The sequence below is a fragment of the Coregonus lavaretus genome (assembly GCF_964263955.1).
Source record: "Coregonus lavaretus genome assembly, chromosome: 9".
Taxonomy (NCBI): domain Eukaryota; kingdom Metazoa; phylum Chordata; class Actinopteri; order Salmoniformes; family Salmonidae; genus Coregonus; species Coregonus lavaretus.
The window spans coordinates 26605665-26629244 of NC_139996.1; the positions used below are offsets into that span (position 1 = coordinate 26605665).

A 23580-nucleotide genomic window follows, 5' to 3' on the forward strand; every position below is an offset into this window, starting at 1 on the left:
TGATGGTGACAGAGTTTATTATACAGTTAAATTGTCATCCTGACAAACATGAACATCATCAACAATAATATCACTTACTTAATAAAGCCCCCGTCTGTTGGTCTGTAGTATGTCCCTCCAGTGGCCTATATCATATATACAGTGACAGTCACATGACTACATCTCTACAGTCTAAAGTAGCCTCCTATCCTCTCCATCTGCACTGATCTCAGAACTGGACAGGAGAAAGAAAATCCATGTGTGGCCTAGTAATGCCATAATGCTTTCACCTGGACCATGTTCAATAGGGCAGACTGTAGCAACATGTTTTGAAACTGGAAATGAAAGTGTTTTTTTATTGGACAAGTTCAAGTTGTTAAAAAAAAAAATCTAATTTGTGCCAACTGAACATGACCCTGCTGTCTTGTCCCATCAGTGCAGATGAAGGACAGGAATTTGGATAGGAGGGGAGGAGGCAGCTGAAAAGTATTGAGATGCGACCGTGCACAGGGGATGGGGTTGTGGCTGGTATTTACAGAGCTAAGGGAATGGAAGTTGAGATGGCATGTGACAGTTCTACTGGCATGGAGAGTTGTGTATAATACAGAGGTTAGGGGTCGAGGGTTAAAGGTGACATGGTCAAGGTGGGAGAAGTTCTTAACCAATTCAGGTGTTTTTATCTTTAATTGAGCGTAAACATGAGGTCTTCACTCACACTGCCGCTACACACAGAATACATACCGCTATGAGTAGAGAAGCCAGAACATTCTACACACAGAGCCTTGCCTGAGTTTAGAAAGAGGAATAGAGTATGCTACTCAGACAAAAGATCTGTGGTCACACGCACGCATGCGCAAAAGCACACAATCCTCACGCAGAAGAGAAACATGTTGTTTTCTGACTGAAAGGTAAATAATCCTAAAGATTCAAGCTATGTGATTGGTGGAAACAAATCTGAACCAGTAAGTCCCCAGGTAACTCATGATGAGAGGAATTTGAGCTTACAGGAAGTGATGCACTCGCTTCCTGTGTGGCTCAGCAGGCTGCCGTGTAGGCCAGGGGCTATGGTAGGCCTGTGGTTAAATGTCTTTCAGCATGCGCTGATGTGACTAAGACTAGACTACGACACTGATCCTGTTAGATAAATGAATTAATTTTACCAGACAATATATTCATTTTATACACAAGGTTCCCAAATGACAACGTTTCCAAAGACAGCTGTAGGGCCTAAAATCCTAGGATGTCAAATGGCCACCACACATCCAGCACAGCCTGCTGACCACACCCACACACTCTGATGGCGGAATGAAGAGGATGGAGGGTCCTGATGGGACCTGGGGGAGGGGCAGGGTGCAGTAGGGAGGTGCCCTTCCCTCACAACAGATGGGCACACAGACTGGAGAGAGAGGGTTGTCGGGGTGTGTGTGTTTATTCAGTCTACTGGTGGGCACACTGTACCCCTGGGCCGTGCGGCCCCCCCTCCTCATCAGAGCTGTCGTTGTAGGCCTCCCTCCTGGCCCCCGCTGACCCCTGACCTCTGACCTCACAGTCCTGGAGGTCAACCTCCTCTGCCTCCGACGAGATGACTGGTCCCTCCGCACGCGCAGGCAGCAGGTCCTCCAACTCCTACACACACAGGTAAAACACACATTCTGTATATTACACACACAAAGTAAAGGTTAAGACAATGTGTGATGCACGTCAGTGGTTAGACACCTTAGACGGGCTATTTGGTTCTCTGGAGGTACTCACGGTGAGTTTCTCAGGGCTGATCCAGTTGTTGTCAGGGAACTGGACATCAAACTTGATGAACAGATCTCCCTTCTCAAAGGGGTTCCTGTACTGAGGCATCCCCTCTCCCTTCACCACTCGGATACAACCTGACACACACACACACACACACACACACACAAACAATCATCAATGTAATGATACAGGGCGAACCAAATAGATCAAGTTAAAGAGCGACTGCCCCTAAAAAGAAACTTCTCGTTTTGAAAACGTCCTATTTGGCATCGATATTAGTCAGAAACATGTATTATCATGTCAAAATGTACTACAAAGTGTAAATTGGATCATTTGGATCATAAAGTCATTCTCAAAAAAATTGTATGTCATGGAATGAAGGGTACCGTAAGTGTTCCTTTGGTTGGGTTTATTTCAATCCTACCACAGCTGGCAGCACACAAGTAATCATCAATTTGGAGCGCAGCTGCATGCAACCCGATCGTAATGCCCATGGTCAATTTGGATTTGATATGCCTATGGGGCTAGTTAGGGACCATAAGTCAATTACACAATGTACATGGGACAATATTTTAAAATGTCAATAGCTCCAAATTTCAATGACTTAAAAACCTCAAACCATCTATTAATTGTAGAAATATTAATATACAAATATTGAACGCATTTAATGAGATAACGAAACGATGTGCAACATGACAATATTGTTTAATTTACATTTAGCTATTTATTGACGGTCCCTAACTAGCCCCAGAGTTAGGCTATACAATATCAAACCAACTTCGCCACTGTCGCACACCAGCCGGCTGAAGCTAATTGGCGAAAGAAGTTGGCTAGCACTAGCTAGCCTAGGCGACTTCAAGACACATGGTTAGACTGTTTCAAGTTATCTACAAGCGTGAGTGAATAACTGTGTACTGTTTTGGCATAGTGAATGTACAAACGCTTGCCACATCCGAACACACACACACACACATTAAACCCCCCCCCCAAAACAACTCTTGTTTGGCTTCAGTCATGGCAGCTGCATTTCTTAATGACCAAGCCGAAAAACTAGGCCAAATCAGGAAGTTCAGCCCCCCTTTAAACTTGAGGCGGTGTGTGTGTGTTGTGGTGTGTGTTTACCTGGGTCTATGACCTTGCCAGGGGGATATTTGACGGCTAGCTGGCGTCCGTCGAGGTGTGTGACCGCCAACTGAAAGCCACACAGAGCTTCCACCAGGCCGATACGCTGCGTCATGTGGAGGTCATGGCCATCACGACGGAACTCCTGCAGAACACACTCAATTAACATTTTCTCAGCACTTTGACCCAACCTCTCTGGGTGACAAGTGGGCGAAAGTGTTTCAGGAATGTCTCAAACTCAGGAGATGTGAATTGAGAACCACCTTCAGGAAGGAAGCTAAGACATTTAGTCACTGTTACTGTTACCGGCTACCACCCAGACTCTATGTACATAGTCATTGAACACTGGTCACTTTAATAAATGTTTACATACTGTAAATGTAAGTATGTAATGTTTTACCCAATTCATATGCATATACCGGTACTGTATTATAGTTAAGGCTCATCCTATACAACCACTGCTGTACACACCATTATATACACACACTGAACAAAAACATTAACGCAACATGCAACAATTTCAACGATTTTACTGAGTTACAGTTCATATAAGGAAATCAGTCAATTGAAATAAATAAATTAGTTCCTAATCTATGGATGTCACATGACTGGGCAGGGGCGCAGCCATGGGTATGCCTGGGCTCTATTACAGACAGAATTACTCCTTAGTTTCATCGGCTGTCGGGGTGGCTGGACTCAGACGATCCCACAGGTGAAGAAAACTGATGTGGAGTTCCTGGGCTGGCGTGGTTACACGTGGTCTGCGGTTGTGAGGCAGGTTGGAAGTACTGCCAAATTCTCTAAAATGACGTTGGAGGCGGCTTATTGTAGAGAAAAACATTAAATTCTCTGGCAACAGGTCTGGTGGACTTTCCTGCAGTAAGCATGCCAATTGCACACTCCCTCAAAACTTGAGACATCTGTGGCATTGTGTTGGGTGACAAAACTGTACATTTTAGAGTGGCCTTTTATTGTCCCCAGCAATAAATTTATCAGCTTCTTGATATGCCACACCTGTCAGGTGGATGGATTATCTTAGCAAAGGAGAAATGCTCACTAACAGGGATGTAACAAATTTGTGCACCAAATTTGTGAGCAATAAGCTTTATGCGCGTTTGGAAAATTTCTGGAATCTTTTATTTCAGCTCATGAAACCAACACTTTACATGTTGCGTTTTTATTTTTGTTCAGTATATATACACACACACACACACACAGTAAAAACACACACACTACACGGCCAAAAGTAAGTGGACACCGCTTCAAAATGGTGGATTTGGCTATTTCAGCCACACCCGTTGATGACAGGTGTATAAAATCGAGCATGCAGCCATGCAATCTCCTTAGACAAACATTGGCAGTAGAATGGTCTTACTGAAGAGCTCAGAGACATTCAACGTGGCACCGTCATAGGATGCCACTTTTCCAACAAGTCAGATCACCAATGACAAGCTCCGGCTAGAGTGGTGTAAAGCTCACCGCCATTGGACTCAGGAGCAGTGGAAACACGTTCTCTGGAGTGATGAATCACGCTTCACCATCTGGCAGTCCGACGGACGAATCTGGGTTTGGCGGATACCAGGAGAACGCTACCTGCCCGAATGCAATGTGCCAACTGTAAAGTTTGGTGTAGGAGGAATAATGGTCTGGGGCTGTTTTACATGGTTCGGGCTAGGCCCCTTAGTTCCAGTGAAGGGAAATCTTAACGCTACAGCATACAATGACATTCTAGACAATTCTGTGCTTCCAACTTTGTGGCAACAGTTTGTGGACGGCCCTTTCCTGTTTCAGCATGGCAATGCCCCCGTGCACAAAGCGAGGTCCATACAGAAATGGTTTGTCGAGATCGGTGTGTAAGAACTTGACTGGCCTGCAAAGAGCCCTGACCTCAACCCCATCGAACACCTTTAGGATGAATTGGAATGCCAACTGCGAGCCAGGCATAATCGCCCAACATCAGTGCCCGGCCTCACGAGTGCTGTTGTGGCTGAATGGAAGCAAGTCCCCGCAGCAATGTTCCAACTACTAGTTGAAAGCCTTACCAGAAGAGTGGAGGCTGTTAAAGCAGCAAAGGGGGGACCAACTCCATATTAATGCCCATGATTTTGGAATGAGATGTTTGACGAGCAGGTGTCCACATACTTGCCTTCGGAAAATATTCAGACCCCTTGACTTTTTCCACATTTTGTTAGGTTACAGCCTTATTCTAAAATTGATTAAATCGTTTTTTTCCCTCCTCAATCTACACACAATACCCCATAATGACAAAGTTCAAGTCACAGACACATCTCAACATCAACTATTCAGAGGGGACTGTGTGAATCAGGCCTTCATGGGCGAATTGCTGCAAAGAAACCACTACTAAAGGACACCAATAATAAGAAGAGACCTGCTTGGGCCAAGAAACACAAGCAATGGACATTAGACCGGTGGAAATTTGTCCTTTGGTCTGGAGTCCAAATTTGAGATTTTTGCCTCCAACCGCCGTGTCTTTGTGAGACGCAGTGTGGGTGAACGGATGATCTCTGCATGTGTAGTTCCGACCGTAAAGCATTAAGGAGGAGGTGTTATGGTGTGGGGTACTTTGCTGGTGACACTGTCTGTGATCTATTTAGAATTCAAGGCACACTTAACCAGCATGGCTACCACAGCATTCTGCAGCGATACGCCATCCCATCTGGTTTGGGCTTCGTCGGACTATCATTTGTTTTTTAACAGGACAATGACCCAACACACCTCCAGGCTGTGTAAGGGCTATTTTACCAAGAAGGAGAGTGATGGAGTGCTGCATCAGATGACCTGGCCTCCACAATCCCCCGACTTCAACCCAATTGAGATGGTTTGGGATGAGTCGAACGGCAGAGTGAAGGAAAAGCAGCCAACAAGTGCTCAGCATATGTGGGAACTCCTTCAAGACTGTTAGAAAAGCATTCCAGGTGAAGCTGGTTGAGAGAATGCCAAGAGTTTGAAAAGCTGTCATCAAGGCAATATATTTAGATTTGTTTAACACTTTTTTGGTTACTACATGATTCCATATGTGTTATTTCATAGTTTTGATGTCTTCACTATTATTCTACAATGTAGAAAATAGTAAAAATCAAGAAAAACCCTTGAATGAGTAGGTGTGTCTAAACTTTTGACTGGTACTGTATATATTTTTTTTTCTGACTGACATTGCTTGTTCTGATATTTCTATATTTTGGGGATTTGTGTGTATTGTTAGGTATACTGCATTGTTAGAGCTAGAAACATAAGCATTTAGCTGAAACTGCAATATCGGCAAAATGTGTGTTCGCAACCAGCAAAATTCTATTTTGAATTTCTTAACACTTCACTCAGTGGTTTCCTAAGCAGTTCGTTTAAGTCTTCAAGTACTCTCTGCTACAGTGTGTATGTGTGTGTGTTTTACCTCGTGCTCCTTCTCCTGTAGGACCAGTAGGATGTCTCCAGGCTCAGTGCCTGGGGCTTGGTCAGCCTCTCCAGTGAAGCTGATCTTCTGGCCATGCCTCATGCCTTTATCAACATGGACCTCCAACAGCTTGGTCTCCTTGTTCACCTTACGACCCTCACACTTCTTACAGCGGTCCTTCTCACTGATCACCTCCCCTACACAAACACAACAAACAGATTAGTTTCCTAGCAATTAAAAAAATAAATATGTATAGTGTATTGATAATTGCAGACTACGTGTGTGTGTGTGGTCCTACCCTCTCCGTTGCAGTCTGTGCAGACTGACTGCATCTGTTGGACCATGCCAGGAGCCAGCTGTCTGATCATGATCCTCATGCCTCTCCCTCTGCATGCCACACACTTCTGCACCGCCCCCGCCTTACCCCCCGCACTGGAGACGGACCAGAGAGAGGAGAGACAAGTATCACATTAAACAATATATCACATGTTAAACGGGCAATCAGCAATCCTGCCTATATTCATTTTTGGACTTATAAATTAATGACACGTACCCATTGATTCTTAAAGAATAGAACTTATAAATGCCTCATGAGCTTAGTTCAACTGTCATATCCTATCATAACCCAAAATATAACCTTGTTTTATAAACAAAGTAAACAAATGTTATATAGCTTCAAAACATTGTTAAAACTATAAATGTTTATATCATGAATGGTCAGTCCTGCATCCATAGCTCTGTCCATGAAAGATGATATTTATACTGAATAAAAATATAAACGCAACATGTAAAGTGTTGGTCCCATGTTTCATTAGCTGAAATAAAAGATCCCAGAAATGTTCAATACGCACAAAAACCTTACTTCTCTCAAATTTTGTGAGGAAATTTCTTTACATCCCTGTTAGTGAGCATTTCTCCTTTGCCAAGATAATCCAGCCATCCTGCCCTGCCTTGCCTTTCGAAAGCCAAGTTAACAAACCGACCATTTCCAATCCCACCGTACCTTCTCCGCTATGCAATCTGGTTTCCGAGCTGGTCATGGGTGCACCTCAGCCACGCTCAAGGTCCTAAGCGATATTATAACCGTGATCGATAAAAAAACTGTACTGTGCAGCCGTCTTCATCGACCTGGCCAAGGCTTTCGACTGTCAATCACCGCATTCTTATTGGCAGACTAAATAGCCTTGGTTTCTCAAATGACTGCCTCGCCTGGTTCACCAACTACTTCTCAGATAGAGTTCAATGTGTCAAATCGGAGGGCCTGTTGTCTGGACCTCTGGCAGTCTATGGGGGTGCCACAGGGTTCAATTCTCGGGCCGACTCTATTCTCTGTGTATATCAATGATGTCGCTCTTGCTGCTGGTGACTCTCAGATCCACCTCTATGCAGACGACACCATTTTGTATACATCTGGCCCTTCATTGGACACTGTGTTAACAAACCTCCAAACGAGCTTCAATGCCATACAACACTCCTTCCGTAGCCTCCAACTGCTCTTAAACGCTAGTAAAACTAAATGCATGCTCTTCAATCGAACGCTGCTTGCACCCGCTCGCCCAACTAGAATCACTACTCACGGCGGGTCTGATACAACTACAAATACCTAGGTGTCTGGTTAGACCGTAAACTCTCCTTCCAGACTCACATTAAGCATCTCCAATCCAAAGTTAAATCTAGAATCAGCTTCCTATTTCGCAACAAAGCCTCCTTCACTCATGCTGCCAAACATGCCCTCGTAAAACTGACTATCCTACCGATCCTTGACTTCGGCAATGTCATTTACAAAATAGCTTCCAACACTCTACTCAGAAAATTGGATGTAGTCTATCACAGTGCCATCCGTTTTGTCACCAAAGCCCCATATACTACCCATCATTGTGACCTGTGCCCTCTCGTTGGCTGGCCCTCACTACATATTCGTCGCCAAACCCACTGGCTCCAGGTCATCTATAAATCACTGCTAGGCAAATCCCTGCCTTATCTTAGCTCATTGGTCACCATAGCAACACCCACCCGTAGTATGCGCTTCAGCAGGTATATCTCACTGGTCATCCCCAAAGCCAACACCTCCTTTGGCCGCCATTCCTTCCAGTTCTGTTGGCAATGACTGGAACGAACTGCAAAAATCTCTGAAGCTGGAGACACTTATCTCCCTCACTAACTTTAAGCATCAGTTGTCAGAGCAGCTTACAAATCACTTCACCTGTACACAGCCCATCTGTAATTAGCCCACCCAACTACTTCATCCCCATATTGTTATTTATTTTGCTAATTTGCACCCCAGTATCTCTATTTGCACATCTATCACTCCAGTGTTAATACTAAATTGTAATTATTTTGCACTATGGCCTATTTTATTGCCTTACCTCCATAACTTACTACATTTGCACACACTGTATATAGATCTTCTATTGGTCTTTTTGACTGTACGTTTTGTTTATCCCATATGTAACTCTGTTGTTTTTAAATCGCACTGCTTTGCTTTATCTTGGCCAGGTCGCAGTTGTAAATGAGAACTTGTTCTCAACTGGCTTACCTGGTTAAATAAAGGTTAAATAAAAAATAAAATAAAAACCTGACAGGTGTGGCATATCAAGAAGCTGATTAAACAGCATGATCATCACAGGTGCACCTTGTGCTGGGGACAATAAAAGGCCACTAAAGTGTCCAGTTTTGTCACACAACACAATGCCACAGATGTCTCAAGTTGAGGGAGCATGCAACTGGCACGCTGACTGCAGGAATGTTCACCAGAGCTGCTGCTAGAGAATTGAATGTTAATTTCTCTACCATAAGCCACCTCCGTCATCATTTTAGAGAATTTGGCAGTACGTCCAACCGGCCTCACAACCGCAGACCAAGTGTAACCACGTCAGCGCAGGACCTCCACATCCTGGCTTCTTCACCTGCGGGATTGTCTGAGACCAGCCAACCGGACTACTGATGAAACTGTGGGTTTGAACAACCAATGAATTTCTGCACAAATTGTCAGAAACCGTCTCAGGGAAGCTCATCTGCATGCTCATCGTCCTCACCAGGGTCTTGACCTGACTGCAGTTCGGCATCGTAACCGACTTCTATGGGCAAATGCTCACCTTCGATTGCCACTGGCATCCTGGAGAAGTGTGCTCTTCACAGATTAATCCCGATTTCAACTGTACCATGCAAGTGGCACACAGTGATGTCGTGTGGGCGAGCGGTTCGCTGATGTCAGTGTTGTGAACAGAGTGCCCCATGGTGGCGGTGGGGTTATGGTATGGGCAGGCATATGCTATGGACAACGAACACAATTGCATTTTATTGATGGCAATTTGAATGCAGAGATATCGTGATGAGATCCTAAGGCCCATTGTCGTGCCATTCACCCGCCGCTATCACCTCATGTTTCAGCATGATAATGCACGGCCCCATGTCGAAAGGATCTGTACACAATTCCTGGAAGCTGAAAATGTCCCAGTTCTTCCAAGGCCTGCATACACACCCATTGAGCATGATTGGGATGCTCTGGTTCGACATGTATGACGTGTTCCAGTTCCCTTAACTTCGCACAGCCGTTGAAGAGTGGGACAACGTTCCACAGGCCACAATCAACAGCCTGATCTGGTCACACCAGATACTGACTGGTTTTCTGATCCACGCTCATACGCCCCTACCCCCCCACTTGGAAATCCCGCTCATCGCTCATGGAGCACCGCACCGCTACGGCGCTCCACGTCCTTTCCAACCACTCCGCTAAAAACCGCTCCGCGCTCACAGAAAGAAAAAAAAACACTGCCGCTCCAAATTCGCTCCATTCACTAAAATCACAATTTAACCAACACCCATCTATTTCTGTGACTACCTGGACCTACCATTTGGTTTTGAATTATTGAAACCAAACCATATGATTTTAATGAAAAGTATTTTAATAAACATGAAAAGGTGAAAGCAAGAAGCGCTCATAATTACAAATAGGCTACATGTCATATTAAACAGCATTTAAAACACTCTAAATAGGTCAGGAGCCAGACAGGGAGCATAAGAAGGAACAAAAATGAATTAATAATATAATAATAATATGCCATTTAGCAGACGCTTTTATCCAAAGCGACTTACAGTCATGCGTGCATACATTTTTTTTTGTGTATGGGTGGTCCCGGGGATCGAACCCACTACCTTGGCGTTACAAGCGCCGTGCTCTACCAGCTGAGCTACAGAGGACCACAGGAATTATTTAGACTATATTATTTCAAGGCTATAACCTACAAATAAATGCATTGTGAAGCATTAGCGAGTGCAACACAATAGGCTGGTAGGGACATAAAGCCCTCAATATCTAAACAACATTTTGTTGTATAAAAATAATTTTAGTCTATAAATAGTGCATATACAGTGCATTCGGAAAGTATTCAGACCCCTCGACTTTTTCCACATTTGTTACGTCACAGCCTTATTCTAAAATTGATTAAATTGTTTTCCTCAATCTACACACAATTCCCCATAATGACAAAGCAAAAAAAAGTTATAAATTTTTGTACATTTATTAAAAATAAAAAAACAGAAATACCTTATTCACGTAAGTATTAAGACGCTTTGCTATTACACTCGAAATTGAGCTCAGGTGCATCCGGTTTCCATTGATCATCCTACAACTTGATTGGAGTCCACATGGGGTAAATTCAATTGATTGGACATGATTTGAAAAGGCACACACCTGTCTATATAAGGTCCCACAGTTGACAGTGCATGTCAGAGCAAAAACCAAGCCTTGAGGTCGAAGGAATTGTCCGTAGAGCTCTGAGACAGGATTATGTCGAGGCACAGATTTAGGGAAGGGTACCAAAAAATGTCTGCAGCATTGAAGGTCCCCAAGAACACAATGGCCTCCATCATTCTTAAATGGAAGAAGTTTGGAACCACTAAGACTCTTCCTAGAGTTGGCCGCCCGGCCAAACTGAGCAATCATGGAAGAAGGGCCTTGGTCAGGGAGGTGACCAAGAACCCGATGGTCACTCTGACAGAGCTCCAGAGTTCCTCTGTGGAGATGGGAGAACCTTCCAGAAGGACAACCATCTCTGCAGCACTCCACCAATCAGGCCTTTATGGTAGAGTGGCCAGACAGAAGCCACTCCTTAGTAAAAAGGCACGACAGCCCGCTTGGAGTTTGCCAAAAGGCACCAAAATGACTCTCAGACCATGAGAAACAAGAGTCTCTGGTCTGATGAAACCAAGATTGAACTCTTTGGCCTGAATGCTAAGCGTCACATCTGGAGGAAACCTGGCACCATCCCTACGGTGAAGAATGGTGGTGGCAGCATCATGCTGTGGGGATATTTTTCTGCGAAAGGAACTGGGAGACTAGTCAGGATCGAGGGAAAGAAATGGAGCAAAGTACACAGATTCTTGATGAAAACCTGCTCCAGAGCGCTCAGGACCTCAGACTGGGGCGAAGGTTCACCTTCCAACAGGACAACGACCCTAAGCACATAGCAAAGACAACGCAGGAGTGGCTTCGGGACAAGTCTCTGAATGTCCTTGAGTGGCCCAGCCAGAGACCTGAAAATAGCTGTGCAGCGACGCTCCCCATCCAACCTGACAGAGCTTGAGAGGATCTGTAGAGAAGAATGGGAGAAACTCCCCAAATACAGGTGTGCCAAACTTGTAGCGTCATACCCAAGATGACTTGAGGCTATAATCGCTGCCAAAGGTGCTTCAACAAAGTACTGAGTAAAGGGTCTGAATACTTCATGTAAATGTGATATTTCCCTTTTTAATACATTTGCCAACATTTCTAAAAACCTGTTTTTGCTTTGTCATTATGGGGTAGTGTGTAGATTGATGAGGGGGAAAAACTATTTAATCAATTTTAGAATAAGGCTGTAACGTAACAAAGTGGAAAAAGTCAAGGCGTCTGAATATTTTCCCAATGCACGGTAGGCTGTGACTTACTTAGAATTAAATACAAATTAAACAAAAAATGCCTTATTAGTGCCTTTGAATTCATTTTTAGAAACAAGAGTTTGGCCAGTCTGTGGCTTCAGGCTCATGCGATGGTGCCTGGAGAGCATGCCAGCAGCGATACATGTATTTTCAGATTCAACAATGATTATTTAGTTGTGGACACTACATCACCGCACTCCCTCTCTTGGTCCTCATCTTTGTAAGTCACCTTGATTTTGCACCTGTGTGTTTTATCCGTTTCTTTATGAAAATATTTAGCGAACTCCACGACAGTAGCTAAAGCAAGGGGCTATAGCAGTACACAAGTAGACTACAAATGCATGCTGGGCCGGGCATGCCCAGAGCTCGTGATGTAATAATAATAATAATAATAATAATAATAATAATAATAATAATAATAATAATATGCCATTTAGCAGACGCTTTTATCCAAAGCGACTTACAGTCATGCGTGCATACATTTTTGTGTATGGGTGGTCCCGGGGATCGAACCCACTACCTTGGCGTTACAAGCGCCGTGCTCTACCAGCTGAGCGAAATTGGAGCGGACGAGTAGCCCGACACTCCAGCATTTGGGAATCTCGCTCTGCGCTCCAGTCTAATTGGGCATGCTCCGCTCTTCGCTCCGCTCACATACTGTATTCCCAGTCATGTAAAATCCATAGATTAGGACCTAATTCATTTATTTCCATTGACTAATTTCCTTATATGAACTGTAACTCAGTAAAATCGTTGAAATTGTTGCATTTATATTTTTGTTCAGTGTATTTCAAAAAGTGTAACTAACATTGATTTCCATGTCAATTACATTAAAGTGTGTGTGTAGACTCACCCATTGCAGGAAGCACACAGGACATTCTTGCTGAGTTGTAGTTTAGTTGTTTTACCATTGTAGAGGTCTTCCAGTGAAACTCTGTTAGACAGGTAGGCAGGGTTAGGTAAGGCATAACTAGCAATGTCTGGATAGAGGACCATAGATGTGAAGGGAGAGTAACTGTCACTCACTTGAGGGGGTGCACCATGTCCTCTCCTCTCCTGCGCCCCCCGTTGCGTCCTCCTCCTCCGCGTCCCTGCCCCCCCATGAAGCCAAACAGCCCACCTCCAAAGATGTGGGAGAAGATGTCATCCATGCCAGCCCCTCCACCACCTCCCTCCCGCAGCCCCTGCTCTCCATAACGGTCATACAGCTCCTTCTTCTCAGGATTGGTCAGCACCTCATACGCAAAACTGATCTCCTTAAACTGGGAGAGAAGGGGGGGGGGGGGGGCGGTAATCATTAGGGAGGGACCTGCCATTCTCTGTCATAACTACCCCCAGACATTCGACAACCCCAGGTGACATTTTCCGTACTGTTTACTTTAAATCCACATGAACAATCATCACATGTAGTTGTCTCACAGATCCTCTCCTCCCATCTCAATTGTCTAACATGGTTTCCTCTCCATCTGCACTGATGTTACACAGGACAGCTGATAGAGATGCAGAAGAAGATGCCGGTTGGGGCAGTGCTGCAGATGAAGCAGATGAGACCAGGAGAGAGGGTGCCTCAACAGACTAGCTGGTGCACTCTTACTCTGGAGAGGTGGCCATTTGAGTAATACCAAAGGCGATTGATACCAGTCTCTGTTACTGCTCAATACAGATAGGCCTTTGTGATGGTCCTACCATGGCTGGTGGTCGTGATGTCGCTTGATGAGCGTTATGTGCTGCTGTGATTCGTTTTGTGTGTGTGTGCTGTGTCATGTTGTGAATGTGTTGTTTGTGTAACTGCCTGTCTCTTACCTTGTCCCCGGCATCTGGGTTCTTATCAGGGTGAAACTCTTTGGCCAATTTGCGGTATGCCTGAACACAAGAGAGACAGACGTACATCATCAGTCACTGTCTGGGAGTGGGCTGTTGTAGGGCCAACATTTTCTAACTGCGTAGCTTTACCCTGCTGCTGCGGCAAGAGCAACACTTGGTGAATCTGAAAGTCTTCTAACGTTAGCTAACGAACAGGCTAACATCATCATCATCCTCTTCATGACTATCCCTAGTAAGATAGCAATCTGTAGTATCTGTCAAAAACATGACGACAGAGTGTAACTAACTTTAGACATTAGCTAACGTTAGCTAACAATAGATTCAGCTAACTAGCTAACATTACCAGACAAATTAGATAAATTACGATCTCATTATGTACTAGCTGGCTATAACTAGCTAACTAACAAATAACATACCTAGTACTTCTATATGGTTTTACTCTGCCAGCTTTGTTTTACTCACGTCAGCTAGCGCAGTATATTACGCTAACGTTAGCTAGCTACTGCAGCTAACGTTGCGTAGAAGTCTGCACTGCCTAGCAACGATCGGCCGCTGCCTGGGCTACTTTTCTATGCCTAGTTTCTCATGTATAAAATACATCTAACCAACTTTCTAACAGCTAGTTAACTAACTAGTCAGCTAGCTACCTTAGCTCGCGCTTTTCAATCAGAGAAAGACTATTGCTTTTCATTAGATATTTACAACAGAATATGCACTGGCTAGCTTGCACGATTAGCTAGTTGTCTAACTAACGTTAACTAGCGATAGGTTAACTAGCTAATTAGCTTAGCATCTGAACAGTGTTGGCAAGGCCACATCAACCCTGTTTTGCGGTCTTATAATTTTTCGCCACATTTTCTGTAGGCACGGATTGTGTATTATTTATTTACACAACACCAGTCACGTACCTTCTTTAGGTCGTTTTCTGAGGCGGAGGGTGAAACTCCGAGGATGTCGTATAGCTTGGTATCCACAACGTTGGCCATAATGCTAGCTAACGTTAGTCGGCTACAGACAGAAATACGTTCTACCGAGGAAAGGAAACGAGAAGAGAGGAGAGGAGAAGAGAAACAAGCCGGGTGGAAACGTCATAAGAAATGCGTCAACTTGGGTCAGTGCTGACAATCAGCTGATAGGCTCCAGAGAGCAGCAGAGATTTTGGAGGTATGAAGCGACAAACAGTCATATTTATTTGTATAATACTATCTCTAGGCTAGTAGTTGCAGTTGAGAATAACGCTGGCAAGTACCCTTCTGACTGTGTCACCTAGTTAGCATTTTACTAATACGTCAGGGGGATGCAGTCTGGGCTATGTTTTAATGGTGCTACCCATTTTTGGGGGGACTTGTCAAGAATATTCAAGCAGCGCAGTCTCATTGGCACAACGATACATTTGGCGTAGATTTGATTCCTCGTTCCCGCAACAGTGTCCGCCATTTTGATTTAAAATATGTATGAATCCTTTTCTGTCTTGCTCCAATCTTGAGGATAAAAGCAACAACTCATTTACTGGACCTGGGATTGTACTATAGCGGTTGGAAGGGTCAGGCAGCGTCTGGTGAGCTGACAAGGAAACACTCGACAGATTACTGACAGATTTGGTTAAATAACCTGGACGTGCATCACCAGTTGACTGGTTTGGAACATAAACAAACTGCTCAGCTAGCAGGCTAACAACACTGACGCCCTGGAGCTAAAGTCAAGGTAGGTGCTTGTCGAAACTTAGCTGAGAATTCTCAACTCCACGATATCGTGGAGATGACAATTCTCAGATAGTCGTAGCTGTGATATGGCAAGATTTCAATAATCAGCTTGACTACATACGCAGTCTAATTAACGTTAACTAGCTAACGTTAGCTAGCTAATATATGCTCAGACATTTGACAGTCATGGACAGCTAGCTAGCCACCTTGCTACGCAGCACTGCTTCCTAAAGATTGATTAGGAGAGTCAGAGCGGTGTGTGCTGGAACACACTGATTACTGTTCTCTCTATCTATCACGTTCAGGTTGCAGAGGTGGTGATGGAGTGTGAGTGTGTGTCAATGGTGTGGGTGTAATCATCCATGCAGATTCAAGACCATTCCTTCCTGCGTATTTGAGATAAATTACTTAAGAGGTCTGACCTAGGAAACACTTTACTAAGGTAAGAAGAAAACACTCACACGTGACATTATGCTCACTAAAAGTTGCAGTCTAGACTATCTGTTCACTTCAGGTTTAAAGTGCTTCCCCTGTAAACTGAGGGGGGGGGGGGGGGGTCTGGCAGTTCCCCCCCCCCCCCACCCCATCAATCATACCCCCTCCTTGCATCCTTCTTTAGCAAGACCACAGGAAAACTCATCACACACAAGACCAAACAGAAAAATGAAAGTTGCAAAACCTATGATACACAGTGAAGTTGGTGAGGATGTCTTTCTATTCACTGTGTCTCCTCCCAGCAGCGGCAGCCATGTTCTGGAAGTTTGACCTGCACACGTCGTCCCAGCTGGAGGCCCTGCTTGAGAAGGACGATGTCACGCTCACTGAGCTCATGGAGGAGGAGGACGTACTGCAGGAGTGCAAGGCCCAGAACCGCAGGTTAGCCTTTAGCATTAGTGCCTGCACATTGTTTATTAGCGCTAGCTTTAGCATTTCCAATAGGAAATGGTATAATGCTAATGCAAACAAGTGTATTTTGGCTCCTCCTCTCTGGGCCCCAGGCTGCTGGTCTTCCTGTCCCAGGACACCTGCATGCAGGAGCTGCTGCACCTCATAACCACAGAGCCCCCTGCTGGTCTGGAAGAGACAAAACGCTTCAAGTGAGTAGATGCACACACACGCAAGCGCGTACGTTCAGTCAGTCAGTGGGATAATTCACTGTGCGTGCGTGTGTGTTCCAGGCACCCTAACATAGCGTGTGAGCTCCTGACGAGTGATGTAGGGGTGATAAATGATAAGCTGGGAGGAGAGAAGTCCCTGCTGGACACCCTGTACTCCTTCCTGGAGCAGCCCCCTCCCCTCAACCCCCTCCTTGCATCCTTCTTCAGCAAGACCATCGGAAACCTCATCACACGCAAGACCGAACAGGTACAGTAACAAACACATCTCACACACAGTTAAAGGGATACTTCGGGGTTTAGGCAATCATACTTACCCAGAGTCAGACAAACTCATGGAGACCATTTTTATGTCTCTGTGTGCAGTTTGAAGGAAGTTGAAGGTATTATATCGTTAGCTTAGTGCATTTGTTGGAAGTCTCCAGGAACTACTAGCCAGCTCCTCTCAAAAGCAGGGAAATAGACCTTCTAACTACTCCTAAGCTGGGTGATTGGTCATTTATAGTCTTACAAAGTTATACATAGTAATCAATATTTTATACATTCGTACATTTCTGATAATCGTAAGAAACAAGATTCTATCCACTTCCTCATTCTGTCCCCTTGTTGCATAGAGATTGCAATGTTGTATCTGTCTCAGTGGCGCTGCCCATGCGCTCACAGATGCAATAATAGGACAGATACAACGTTGTGATCTCTATACATCTCTATTCGACACCCGAACAGAATGAGGAAGTGGATCGAATTTTGTTTCTTATGATTAGCTGTAAAATTAACACATTTATAAAATATTGACTTCTGTAGCTTTATAAGACTAAATGACCAACCACCCAGCTTTGGAGTAGTTAGGTCTATTTCCATGCTTTTGAGAGGACCTGGAGACTTCCAGCAATTGCGCTACGTTAACAATATGTTACCTTCAACTTTGTTCAAACTGCATGCAGAGACATAAAAATGGTATCAATGAGTTCGTCTGACTCTTGGCAAGTAGGAAAAAAGGCTTAATTGCCTAAACCCTGAAGTATCCCTTTTAATGGTTATAATCTGGTTGTGTTGTGGTCCGTTTCCTGCAGAGCAAGGAAGGTTTTTTCTCTCTAGTGTAGATAATAAAATTGGTTAGAATAATCTATATTGTTGTATGATGTTGAAAATAGGTTTTTAGTTGATGTGGTTGACAGGTGGTTGTATTATGGTTGCGTTGTGGTCTCTGTAGGTGATCTCCTTCCTGCGGGGAAAGGAGGGTTTCCTGGGTCTGGTTCTTAAACACATCAACACATCGGCCATGATGGACCTCCTGTTACGCCTCATCAGCTGTGTAGAGCCTGCTCCTCTCAGACAGGACACACTCAATGTATGTTTCTCACACACACACACACACACACACACACTCAGTGTGACGTAAAATATGTAATGGTGTGTTTGTGTTCCCTCTGCAGTGGTTGAATGAAGAGCGGCTGGCCCAGAGGCTCATAGAGCTCATTCACCCTGGGAAAGACAAGGAGGTGAGACACACACACACACACTATCTACTGATGACTAGAGTGCTGTCAGAGGAGTAACACCAGCCATGTGTGTTTCAGAGACAGTCAAATGCGTCCCAGACTGTGTGTGACATCATCCGTCTGAGCAGAGACCAGGCCAATCAGCTCCAAGAGAACTCTGAGGCCGACCCTCTGCTTGCCGTGCTGGAGTCGTAAGTCTCTCTCTCTCTCACACTCACACTCACACTCACACTCACACTCACACTCACAAACACTCACACACACACCCCTACCTACCTGTAATGTCCTCTGTCCTGTGTGTTCCTGCAGGCAGGAGTGTGTGGGTCAGCTGCTGGACAACATGTTTGTGGGAGAGGGCACTGAGAGCTGCATCGTCTACGGAACTCAAGTCCTTCTCACCTTACTGGAGATCAGGAGGCCGGGGTGCGTGTTCTATTCTCGCATGCCTAAAAAGCTTACCAAATGGGATGTATAGGAATTTGGTCACAGGCTAGCCCCTCTTTGACTCACAAATTTCCACAAATCCTAACTGTGTTTTTGGTATGTGGTGTGTGTGTGTTCCAGGGTGGAGGGTGTGTTGGATGTGTGTGTTCAGGGATATGAGAGGTGTGTCAACAGCAGCATCCTGCAGGCTGTCCAACCCCACCTCACACACTATCACCAACTACTGCTGGATCCTCCCAGGGTAAACTCGCACACACAGACACACACACAGGGTTGGGCGGTATCCAGATTTTCATATCGTCATACCGTCCTTTTCGCATCATGGGATTTACGGTATTACTGGCTTAGTACGCAAGGGGGCACCAAAAAATGCTAACAAAATTAGCACAAGTAATAGCGAATTTCCATGGAGGCTGCTAGCTTAATATGCTAACGAGCGCAAACGAAAATAGACTAATTGCAAAGACGGACAATCCAGCTCATAAAGTTATACATATATAGGTAGGAGCTACCGAATGTCATTTTTTGGGATTTTGGACATTTACAAGCGAATGTGAACAAGATATATTTATTGTGCAAATGAACAAAGTTTTGACTCATGCTTGTCTGAAGGAAGGACAGTACTAGCTCTGGAGCAGCATGTGTACAAGCTGTGTCTGTGTGGAGTCTGGAGTCGCTAGGGCAACGGGGCCTGCCTGCTCTGCTCGGAGGAGGGGAGGAGCAGACAGGCCTAGAATGGAGAGGAGAAAAAATGCAAGGGAATTAAGATGGCACTGGCAGCTGTACAGATAACTCATCCAAAGGGCTTTGACTTCTCAAACACAGCAGAAAGCTAATACAAAATGATACCCCATCCCCTTATTAATTAATCCACTTACTTACATAACTAGCAAATTAAACTTAGGGGTTGCTTTAACGCAGAATTCTGCGTTTTTCACGCATGACAAAAAGATAAAACACATAAGAAATATCGGGCATTCTATCAACAGACAGCGCTCTGACTGATGTGTAGCTACTTTTACGGGCACTTTTCTCAATGTAGCCAGACTAATTTTCTCAGGTAAAATGCAAGATTAACATAAAACAAAACATTAGGAAATGTAGCTGGCTACATTCTTTCCGGGGGCGGCAGGTAGCTTAGTGGTTAAGAGCGTTGTGTCAGTAACCGAAAGGTCACTGGTTCTAATCCCCGAGCCGACTAGGTGAAAAATGTCTGTGCCCTTGAGCAAGGCACTTAACCCTAATTGCTCCTGTAAGTCGCTCTGGATAAGAGCGTCTGCTAAATGACTAAAATGTAAAAAAATGATGGCCATGCATTGTTTTAGCAAAAAATACCTTGCTTTTTCATTGTAAGCTCATTTACTTGTGTGGCTGCCAGCCAAATAGCGTAGCACTTCTGTTGTCATCTGATGAAAATGAAGCTATTTTATGCCGAATGTGTTGCACTAATGTATTTTCTGTGAATGATAACTTTAGTTGCACATCCCTGATCACTCTTTTGAAGCAAAAAAAACACTTGACTTTCAATATAGAACGCGACCCCTGTCAATACACAGCTGGACTCACCTGCTCACGCTTTCTCACGTTGTGATATTTACAAATTAACAGGTGATGGCTCAACTGTTCTGTGGAACTAAGGTAAGCTTCATAATGTAAAATAATGTGACCGGTGAAATGAAGAACACGATCTGCTTTATCTCCTAACGTATTGCACAAGTTGACTGCAGGTATTTACTTAAGTAGCTACAAATATAAAAATGTATTGAAAAACTTCAAATAAATCGTTTTTAATGGTGTTGACGGTATTCCAAATACCCCGGTATACCGCGCAAGCCTACACGCACATGCACACTATCAACATACACAAATCCTGTATTCTCTGACTATGTCACCCATCCAGTCTTGCGGTGTTATGTGTTGTACAGTCTCGGAGCTGTAATGTCAGCTATTCAACACATCATAAAACTAAATTACACCTGTGTGTGTGTCTGTGTGCGCGTGTTTGTAGCGGACCCCCATGCTGACCAGTCTAGGTGTGTTGGAGGTGCCACTGGGTAACTGTCGTCTCCATGTGGCCAGACTGATGGCCTCCCTACTACAGACCACTAACACAAGTTATTACACCTGTTGTGAGGACACCATTTATAACAACACCGTCACAATGGAGCTCTGCAGACTCCAGACCATAAACCTTCTACTGGTGAGTACACACACGCACACCATGTCCTGGTTTGTATACATATTTTAACTGTTAACCTGTTTGTGTTGTGTGTTGCAGGACCTGTTCTTTAAGTACACCTGGAACAACTTCCTGCACTTCCAAGTGGAGCTGTGTGTGGCAGCCATCCTCAGCCACTCTGCCCAGGAGGAGAGACCCCAGGTTGGCCTGGTTATCCAGGAAAGGCCCTTGGTTCCCCTAGAGGACATGCCCCAGGCCAGCTTTGCGACCCAGGAAAAGCCCATGTTTCTCCAGGAGGAGAGGCCTCAGGCCAGCCTCCCAACCCAGGAAAAGCAGGCCTCGCCCGGCCCCAAACCCCCACTGCCCTCTGTTCCTCCTGACATCTCCACACATAACCCACTGGTGACCCATGTACGAGTCTCTGTCTCTGCGTGCCTGTGTTCCTCTGTAACATTCTCTCTCAAGGTCTCCCTCTCCCTCACGCTCGCTCTCTTTCTCTTCATCTGTAGTTGTTTCAGGACTGTCGTCTGGTTCAGAGGATATTGGAGGCCTGGGAGGAGAATGATAAGACTCAGTAAGACACTCAGGGCTCTATTTTCTGCTGGCACTAAGGAGGCACAAGTGTCAAACGCACATTAGTTTGCAATTTCGTCATGTAAAAACTGCCGCAGTGGCATTTTCCAGCCGTACGCCAGGTTCGACAATTTACCTGTCTAACATTAGCTCGCTTTCGCTGAGGTGGGAGGGGTGGCAATATTTGAGGTGTGTCCTTAAAAAGAAGCGCAAAAGTGACAATTTCATGTAGCGCTAATGGGAAGAACCACAAAAAGCAGGTCTTAAGGGTAACGCAATTGATAATGGCATGGATTTTGAGAGTGGAAGTGCAGCCTTACCAGGTGTATCTCGTATTTAGAAACATACTAAAACTATTGATTTCCCCACATTTCATTTAAAAACCAAGCATATCCTACCCTCCCCTTAATCAAAGTTGGTTTAGCAGCATTGTATAGGTGCATATTTTTATCCTGGCCATTAGCCAAGTAGCCTATGAATAAAGGCTTTTAAATGGTCTACTGAGAGTGCTTTGAAATATGAGGATTTTGCCATCATGCTATCCATCCCCATTTTCAAAGAGCGCCCTTCATCCTATTACCAAAAACACGCTCCTCCAAACTATTCAGTCCTCATCTAATGCCATATCAATGGCAGATGTTTTTGAGAATCTGCCTCGCACATAGGCAATGATACAATTGACAGGTGCCTAATATTTTGTATAGACGTGTGAATGTAATGCGTAAAGACATTCAGGCCTACGTGTGCACACCGTGCCATGGAACGAGAGAAGCGATTTATGATATCATGCTTCTGACCCCATCCTATTTAGAAATATTGTTGGTGTTTTAATAAACAGATTGCTTGTTTTCTGTTTCATATCAAGCCCTCCATAGGCTACCCTTACTCGAGGCTACCAAGGCTGGTTCAACAGCAATGCGTTGTCTTTTTTACCCTGGCCTTGCAAAGTAGCCTATCCATAAAAGGAGTTTAAAAGGTCTATTTGTCGGAGTGCCTTGAATTGAAAATATACTGCACATCCTAAAACATACAGTGAGGGGAAAAAAGTATTTGATCCCCTGCTGATTTTGTACGTTTTATACAGGTAACAAACTGAGATTAGGAGCACTCCCTTTAAGAGTGTGCTCCTAATCTCAGCTCGTTACCTGTATAAAAGACACCTGGGAGCCAGAAATCTTTCTGATTGAGAGGGGGTCAAATACTTATTTCCCTCATTAAAATACAAATCAATTTATAACATTTTTGACATGCGTATTTCTGGATTTTTTTGTTGTTATTCTGTCTCACTGTTCAAATTTAACCTACCATTAAAATTATAGACTGATCATTTCTTTGTCAGTGGGCAAAATCAGCAGGGGTTCAAATACTTTTCTCCCTCACTGTACACACACATTCCTACCTGCATACTTGATTTCGTTTTTCAAGTATCCATCTCCAAAGAGTGCCAATCTCTCATGCGGTGACCAAAGACTCACTTCTCCAGAGTTAATTAAATTATTCCGTCCTAAAATGCAGTATCAACGGTAGGCCTAGACTATATTTAGCATATTGAAAATGTGCCTCACACATAAAATGTATGGGAGCCTAGTATTTTTTATTTTAGGAGACGTGCAATGCATAAAGACAAGCAGGCTTGGCTAGGCTCGTTGAAGGGAATTGCAATGTTGAAAACATAGGCTGTTGAGCAAACACTGGCTGTTGTGTTTTTTACTGTTGCTATTACTTGTTACTGTAGCCTATGCTATTTAATAAACTGTAGTATCAATCCACAATGGGCCAGGATGAGAATACTCCAAATTGGAGTTGATGACAATGCAAATACCATCAATAACCTACAGAACTTGAAACAAAACGCATGCGATATTAAGCCAAGGAAGCCAAGCCCTCATCACACCGACAACTTGTTTATTCATGAAAACCCAGCCCTTTCGCGCCACCGCCAGCTATTGCGCTCATAATTCCCTCTGTGAAAATAGCAAAAAATATTTCTGACACACCCTGGACCTATTGCGCTACCGCCAGTGCTTAGATTTACCACTGCGTTAGGTTTGTTAAAAATAGAGCC

At 44.3% G+C, this 23580-nt stretch overlaps 2 protein-coding genes across 6 annotated transcripts in view; one reads left to right on the top strand and one right to left on the bottom strand.

Moving 5' to 3' along the window:
- On the bottom strand, positions 1-15123 carry LOC311134687 (dnaJ homolog subfamily A member 2-like). The gene is made up of 9 exons (XM_084168441.1): positions 14908-15123; positions 13979-14038; positions 13202-13437; positions 13029-13109; positions 6555-6688; positions 6257-6453; positions 2848-2992; positions 1732-1859; positions 1-1605 (listed from the first exon to the last, which is right to left on the bottom strand). The coding sequence occupies exons 1-9, from the start codon at positions 14983-14985 to the stop codon at positions 1417-1419; spliced, it is 1248 nt and encodes a 415-aa protein (XP_084024567.1). The 5' UTR covers positions 14986-15123; the 3' UTR covers positions 1-1416.
- The window catches only part of LOC311134686 (serine/threonine-protein phosphatase 6 regulatory subunit 2-like), a gene marked incomplete at its 5' end in the record, with an annotated part of 24037 nt that continues 15542 nt past the window's right edge, over positions 15086-23580 (top strand). Inside the window, 14 exons of one of the 5 annotated variants that reach the window (XM_084168438.1) lie at positions 15086-15163; positions 15487-15703; positions 16008-16144; positions 16440-16578; positions 16701-16799; positions 16881-17067; positions 18031-18168; positions 18254-18319; positions 18398-18510; positions 18629-18742; positions 18884-19004; positions 20772-20963; positions 21042-21353; positions 21452-21516. In XM_084168438.1, the coding sequence (XP_084024564.1) occupies positions 16451-16578; positions 16701-16799; positions 16881-17067; positions 18031-18168; positions 18254-18319; positions 18398-18510; positions 18629-18742; positions 18884-19004; positions 20772-20963; positions 21042-21353; positions 21452-21516 (1535 nt within the window). Of the gene's footprint in view, positions 15704-16007; positions 16145-16408; positions 16579-16700; positions 16800-16880; positions 17068-18030; positions 18169-18253; positions 18320-18397; positions 18511-18628; positions 18743-18883; positions 19005-20771; positions 20964-21041; positions 21354-21451; positions 21517-23580 lie in introns of those variants that run through there. The other 4 variants (XM_084168437.1, XM_084168439.1, XM_084168440.1 and 1 more) reach the window with 4 other exon arrangements.

What these genes read in the sequence shown, in the direction of transcription:
- LOC311134687 (XM_084168441.1), bottom strand. Translation starts at nt 14,985, where the DNA reads ATGGCCAACGTTGTGGATACCAAGCTATACGACATCCTCGGAGTTTCA. An exon ending in CTGTGTGCTTCCTGCAATGG is followed by an intron (nt 6,689 to 13,028) that starts GTGAGTCTACAC and finishes GTCCGTCTCCAG; the next exon opens with TGCGGGGGGTAAGGCGGGGG. An exon ending in TCAGCCCTGAGAAACTCACC is followed by an intron (nt 1,606 to 1,731) that starts GTGAGTACCTCC and finishes CTGTGTGTGTAG; the next exon opens with GAGTTGGAGGACCTGCTGCC.